At 46.3% G+C, this 7,462-nt stretch overlaps 1 protein-coding gene across 1 annotated transcript; it reads right to left on the reverse strand.

Annotated features, from left to right (window-relative positions):
* Positions 1-789: 789 nt before the first annotated feature.
* Positions 790-6,489, reverse strand: LOC140226637 (uncharacterized). The gene has a single exon (XM_072307081.1). The coding sequence runs from the start codon at positions 6,487-6,489 to the stop codon at positions 790-792; it is 5,700 nt and encodes a 1,899-aa protein (XP_072163182.1).
* Positions 6,490-7,462: the final 973 nt, after the last annotated feature.

A 7,462-nucleotide genomic window follows, 5' to 3' on the forward strand; every position in this document is an offset into this window, starting at 1 on the left:
GTCATCTACGTATTGGGTGTGCAGTGTACTTGACCGTACGTACACAATGTTTGCCAAACTTTCCCAAAGCTAGAAACTTCCTCAACTTTCTTGGGTCTATAGCTAACAAGTGACAGTTATATACATGGTTATACATTACACACAAATGCAAGCATTGAATATATAGTGAAATATTTGACATACCGATTGTTTGGCCTCTAGAAATCTCCAATTTTGCAGAACATTCCAAGACAGTGGTGGGATAAATGTGCTTTACCGTTGAACTTCCTTTGGCTTTGTGATGCCCTGCAAGGTGAAGCTTGGCATCTCCCTTCTGCCTTGGAGCTGATTTACATGTTTGCCCAAAGTCTTAGCCAATAGGTAAACTGTTGCTATGCCCCATCAAACTTGCTGGGGTGAAACTGACCAGCCACAGGTCATATCATTATCAGCTGGATTGTTACTAGGGGAAAGTGGGTTTCTTTGACCAACCAGTATTGTCTTAATTTTAATACATGCACATATTAATTAAACTGTCAAACTGATAGTCTTGATTTTCAGCACTTATGCCGCAACATTCCGGCCCCAATGAGCCAACTTCCACTTGGGTCATTCCCATTTTAAAATGCGGCATTGTAATCATAACACGACATTTAACATTTTACATAAATAATCGTTGTAGTAGATACCTGAACACTGTTGTCAACTGGCCAGTGCACACAAATATATATGATTCAATTATTACTAAACGAACAAATACTTTTAACACGTTAGCACTTATTCTCCTATGCGGATGCTCGACCTGGGAAATCAACCCTTGTTACTTGCTTCCAGCAAGCAGAGCTTTACCACAGGCCTTCTGAAGTGTTTGTGCCCCACTCTTACTTCTACCTGTCTCACTCTCCCGTCCCTGCCTGGGTAGACTTCTACCACCTTACCCAATGACCACTGCCCACGTGGAAGGTTATCATCAATGAGCAGCACAAGGTCATCCTTTGCAAGATTTCGCTGGGGTCGAGTCCACCTTTGTCTTTCTTGAAGCAGGGATAGATACTCCTTACGCCACCTTTTCCAGAAGATAGATGCAAGGTACTGCACCTGACGCCAGCGTCTTCTCCCGTAGTTGTCATCCTTGTTGAAAACGCCTGGTGGTACGTTTGGATTGCTTCTCAGAAGCAATAGGTGGTTAGGTGTCAGCGGCTCTTCGTCATTGGCGTCCATACTGATTCTAGTAAGAGGGCGTGCATTGAGAATTCCTTCGATCTCTGTCAAAGTTGTGGTCAGTACTTCCTCGCACACCACCTGTTCACCACTCATGTTCTTTAATATTCGCCGTACGGACCGTATCATTCTTTCCCATATGCCACCCATATGGCTTGCGGCTGGGGGGTTGAAAGTCCACTCGACTGATTTGTGATGGAGGAAGTTTTCGACTTTTCTTTGGTTGATTCCATCTATGCTCTTCCTTAACTCCTTCTCGGCTCCCCGGAAGTTGGTACCGTTATCGCTGAAGAGTTTCTCAGGGGCACCTCTTCTGCTTATGAATCTCCGAAGAGCGTTGATGAACGAGTCGGTGTCGAGGGACCTTGTCAGCTCGATATGAACTGCCCTCATTGTCAAGCATGTAAAGATGCAGCCATATCGCTTGACTCGACTGCGTCCCTGCTTAACATAGAGAGGCCCAAAGTAATCTACCCCTACATAGGTGAATGGAGCCCTCACCGGGTTGACTCTTTCTTCGGGCAACTCGGCCATTACTTGTTCTGATGGCTTGGCGTTTCGCCTTTTACAGGCTAGGCATTTTCCAATCACATGTCGAACTGCAGCACCACCCTTAACGATCCAGTACTGTTCCCGTAGGGAGGACCATGTCATTCCAGCACCGGAGTGCCCTACCAGGCGGTGATGGTGTTCGATGATCAAGCGTGTTACATGATGGTCATGTGGTAGTATGATTGGATGCTTAGAGTTGAAGTTGATTGCGGCTTTACCGATGCGGCCACCGACGCGTAGTACACCGTTCACTACTTGTGGAGCCAACTTTTCCAGTGACCTTCTGGAAGACTTGCCTTGCAACTCATCAGGAAATTCTTGTCTCTGTACCATTCTAATAACTACCATCTGGGCAGCACGTAGCTCCTTCAGAGTTAAATTCCCACGAGTGCACTGTTTACCTCTGGTCACCTTCATTCGCAAGAATTCCTTGTATCGTAGGAGCCATGCTACACTCTTCATGAGCTTGTCCCATGTAGAGTAGCATTGGAGAAGATCTCTTGACATCTCTGTTTGGGTGTAGTTTACATCTACAGTCTTCTTGACTTCCACATCACCTTCTGGCAAGTCTGGTAATACATCAGGGGGCTTGGGCCAGGCGTCCTCTTCTTCTTGTAGAAATTCCGGACCAGTCAGCCATCTGGAATTTTCAACGAAGTCCTTGGCCTTCATCCCTCTTGATCCATCGTCAGCCGGATTCATTGTGGTGCCCACATGTCGCCACTGGGAGAGGGTCGTTGCCTCATGGATTTTTGCTACTCTGTTCGCGACAAATGTCTGAAACCTTCGGCTTTCGTTTCTGATATATTGTAGCGCCGAGGTGGAGTCAGTCCAGTATGTGGTGGATTCGACGGTCATTTGCAGTTCCTGTTGTACCAGACTGTTCAGATCCACTGCAAGTACGGCTGCTGTCAACTCGAGTCGTGGGATTGATGTGTTCTTGAGAGGACATAGACGAGACTTGCCCATGATGAAGGAACAGTGTATATTCCCAATTTCGTCTACAAGTCTCAAGTATGACAGTGCTGCATACCCATTCTGAGATGCGTCACAGAAGTGGTGCAGCTGGCATGACTTTACTGTCTCAAATCCTGGTGGCTTGAGACAGCGTGGAATCTTGATACCTGTCAGTAGTGGCAGATCATCTAGCCATTGCTTCCATCTTTGAAGCTCGTCATCCGTGACCCTCTCATCCCAGTCCACACCTCTCCGACAAAGGGACTGTAGTAGGAGCTTGGCTCGTAGGATGAAGGGTGCAAGAAATCCCAAAGGGTCATAGAGGGAGCTGACCATGGATAAGATGCCTCTCCGTGTTGCTGGCTTTTCTTTCAAATGCACCTTGAATCCAAAGTCATCAGTCTCCACATTCCATAGCACACCTAGTGTGCGTTCAATTGGTAGGTGGTCTAGGTCGAGATCGACCACTGACTGTGCTCTCTCTTCTTGTGGTATTGACGCAAGGACGTCCATGTCATTACTTAGCCACTTTGTTAAGCGGAAGCCGCCTTTCTTCAGCAGCTTGCAGAGTCCTTGAATCAGGTTTTGTCCTTCTTCTTTGGTTGCCACCGACTTGAGGCAGTCATCTACATAGAAATTTTGTCTTACAGTGGACACAACCTCCTCGTCAAAGTCTGTCTGGTTCTCCTCTGCCGTCTTCCGTAGAGCATAGGAGGCACAACTAGGGGATGACGTCGCCCCAAACAAGTGAACCGTCATACGGTATTCTTTCGGTTCAGCAGCGAGGTCCCCATCTTTCCACCACAGAAAACGGAGAGCATCTCGATCCTTCACAGGTACCTTCACCTGGTGAAACATGGCCTCAATGTCACCTACCATCGCCACAGGTTCCTTGCGAAATCTAGTTAGAACTCCGACAAGACTGTTCGTGTAGTCTGGCCCTTGTAGGAGTTGATCATTCAGAGATGTCCCTTGGTAGCGTGCTGCGCAGTCAAACACAACCCGTACCTTCTCTGGCTTGTGTGGGTGTAGAACTGGGTGATGGGGTAGATACCACACTTGGTCTGTGATATCATTTGCTGGGACTTCTTCTGCATAGCCCTTGTCGATGTAGTCTTGCATCGTAGCTGTGTATTTCTTGCAGAAGTGATCATCTTTCAATAATCTTCTCTTGAGGTATTTCAACCGCATGTCTGCCATCTGCCGATTATCTGGTAAGTGTGGGGGAGCGTGCTTCCATGGCAGACCTACTTCGTAATGACCTTTGGAGAAGTTCACAGTTGCGTCCATCGTAGCCTTGGCTCGCTGATCTTGAATGGACTCCCCTAGACTGTGGTTCCCTCCAACATCGTGGTCAAGCTGCCAGAACCTTTTCAGTTGGTGTTCAAGGGCATCATCTCCTTTGATGAAATTTGCTTGGTAGGAGGTTTGATCAGTAGAGGACTTCGTTGGCCCTAATACGGTCCACCCTAGGATTGTTTTCACTGCGTAGGGTTCCTTCCGGTTGCCGCGCCTTTGCTCCAGCATCCAGAAGGCCTCTGGCGTGTCTCCTCCTATCAGCAGTTGAACTTCCTCGCCTGTGATGTTGGGTAGTTCCAGCCCTTCTAGATGTCGCCAGCCTTTCAGGTCTTCCGGTGTTGGTATGCAGCTGGAAGATATGTTTAGGTTGCGTACCGTCCATACCTTTGGTAGTCGGATGCCTTCCCCGTCTTCGATGTTCTTCACTGTCAGCTTCACCTCAAGCCCTTTCTTCGCTGCTCCGGTGTTACCAACAGTAGACAGCTGGATATTTCTTTCCACTCCCTGTATGCCAAGCTGCCTGACCAGTTTTTCGTCACAGAGGGAGACATCGCTACCATCGTCTAGTAATGCCCATGTTCGGACCTCCCCACCATTACCACTAACCCTCACCGGTACTACGCGTAGACATACTTTCTTACGTGCCGAACTGGTACTGTGGCACTGACCGTCTTCTGGGGTTAGTTTAGCGCCGGCCCCAGTCGCTTCACTTGCCTCTGTCGAAGCCGTCCTTGCTTCAGTCGTGGTTACACTTTCGTGGTGTCCTTTGGCGGGTTTCTCTGTGTGACGATGTAACAACGTGTGGTGCCTCCATTTACAGCCGTCCACCTTGCAGTTGCTTTTCTGCTTGCAATTTGTCGCAAAGTGGAACGGCTTGAAGCAATTGTCACACAGCTTAGCGTCCCTCACTGTACGGAGTCGTTCGTCTCGTGACTTTTGTTTGAACTGTTTACATACGTCCAGGTTGTGCATTTGTGAACAGCAAGGGCATTTTGTTTGCAATCTTTGACCTTGAGGCTGGGCTTGCGTAGATAGTGCTGTGCGTCTGGTCGTACCTGTTTTGTGGTCCCTTTGGGTGGTACCCTTGCCGCTGCCGATATTTCGCCCAAACATGTTATTAGCGAGCTGAGCACATTCCTCTACGTAGTCGGCCATCATGTTGAAGGTCGGTGTTATCCCTCGCTTCATCATATTGTGAGCACGTTTTGCCCACTCTGTCTGCATGTAAACTGGCATGAGTTGTTGGATTTGGAGCAAGTTACCGGAACTATCCATGTCTGCACGATAACCCATGTGGGACAGGACCATCTCACACCTCCTCATAGCACGTGCTAGGTCCCAGAGCGCATTTCCATCATTAGGGCGTATTTGTTGACGATTCAACACCTTTTTCATGTGGGCAGTGGTCACTTGGAAGGATTGCCCGAACTGGTCATGTAGGATTTGTCTAGCCCTTTGATAGCCTTCAGAGCCGAGAAACGTACAATTTTCAATGCTTTCTCGTGCCTTACCAACACAAAACTGAATCAAGTACATCAATTTCACCTTATTGTCTACTGGCTTACATTCAATGGTGGCTTCAAATTTGTTCATGAAACCACAATAGTCAAGTGGGTTGCCGTCAAATTTTGTCACCTCTGGTTTGGGCATACTCATAGCCAAATCTACAACAGAAAAAACATCAGTAACTTTCGGCTCTGTACTTATTTTAGTTGCAACCTCATTAGAGCTTACATCTACTTGGTTACTTACGAACACAGGCGCATTTGTATTCAATTCTTTCTTAACACCTTTGCCTACAGATCGCGACACACTCACCTCACTTGCGGGTGATTCATTTTCAATCTCTTCTTGGAGGACACGTATCTCTACTTCGGCTTGCTGCATTTCATTTGCAGCCTCTATTGTCGCAAGTTCTTTTTCTATTTGCATTTGTTTCATTCTCAGTTCTTGCGTCTTCTTTACGTGTTCAACTTTAAGCCTAGCTTGCTCGGCCTTGATGCGGGCATCTCTCAGCATCGTGCTGGACGTCGTGCTCGTTGAACGCCGCGATGATCTGCTACTCCGGGATGCTGAAGACCTTAGCGACACGTTGTCATCATCTCCACGTGATCCCGGCTGCACCATCATCTCCTGTGCGCTCTCCTTCGCTTTCACCATCCAGCTCCGAAGCCTCGCGTCAAATTCTTCTTTGTTTCTTTGTCGCCCTTTAAAGTCGTCCATGGCGGAGTCAGCTTCCTGGCCAGTCAGTCTCTCGTGATATTCATAGAAGCGTTCCTCGTATGAATTGAATGTCTTGTCTAACTGGTCAGCCTTCTCAACAACGGTATCATAGTTATCCACGCTTAACATGCAGCTCTCTAGTTCCCTGAACTTCCTTGTGAGACTGCCAGCATAAGCGCGACACGACTGTTTCAGAGTCGTGACGTCATCATTATCACCACTTTCATTCGTAGCATCGGTTCGCGGAATGTTCTCCATAATCGCGTTTCCAAATCACAAGTTTCCAAGCATGAAATTTAAACGAATCGTGAGCGTATGATTTGGAATGGGATTTAAAGCAATCGTGAACTTAATGTAGCTTCTTCCTTCGTTTCCTTAAAGCTACATGAGGTATAATCGGAACGCACTCGATCATAATAAAACTTCGTAAACGTTCGGTCGTAAAGTTAACAGTCCAATTTATTCATCATTGAGTGTTATCACCGTTGACTGTGGCGAAACATCAGATAAACATCGTACAGCGTATGAGTTGGCGTAGAGTGAAGTGTAAAACATAGAGTGAAATGCGTAGATAACGTAGAGTTAACGTAGAGTGGCTATCGTAAAGTGGAACGACGAGTGGATAACGTGGAGTGGAGAGTGGTTCACTGAAATACAATAAATATACAGTCATGATGAGAATAATGATAAAGAAAACATATGCACATTATAAATGAACATAGATTTGCTACACTCCGGAATTCTATTCCATCCAGTATTCCATCAGTTATAATTAGCTATTACTTACTACTACATAATTAACTACTAGTACATTACTTATATATTCCTATGACCACTATTAACTGATAACATGTATGCATATCATACTTATACTACATCATAATATATACTTAATCTTGTATTTAATCCCAAACTATATCAGTACTAACTTTAATCCGAACACAACAGCTTAAACTACAGTGTGAACAAGCCTTCACTGCTCAGAAGGCCGTCCCCATGGCAACGCTATCAATTCTTGTCACTACGAAAATACAGGGCAGCGCAAACGCACCGTGAAACAAAGAACCTTCAATCTCTAGCCCTAAACACAATGTGCGTGGTACACACAAACAAGTCAAGAGAGGCTACAAATTCTACCTTTTCCTGAACTAACTTTCAACATTAAACACAGTGTTTGTACATAATATTATATACAGTGGCGAATGCTGAGGTAAATATTTCCTCCTCCCTC

This window comes from Diadema setosum, chromosome 3 (assembly GCF_964275005.1).
Source record: "Diadema setosum chromosome 3, eeDiaSeto1, whole genome shotgun sequence".
Classification (NCBI taxonomy): domain Eukaryota; kingdom Metazoa; phylum Echinodermata; class Echinoidea; order Diadematoida; family Diadematidae; genus Diadema; species Diadema setosum.

What these genes read in the sequence shown, in the direction of transcription:
- LOC140226637 (XM_072307081.1), bottom strand. Translation starts at nt 6,489, where the DNA reads ATGGAGAACATTCCGCGAACCGATGCTACGAATGAAAGTGGTGATAAT.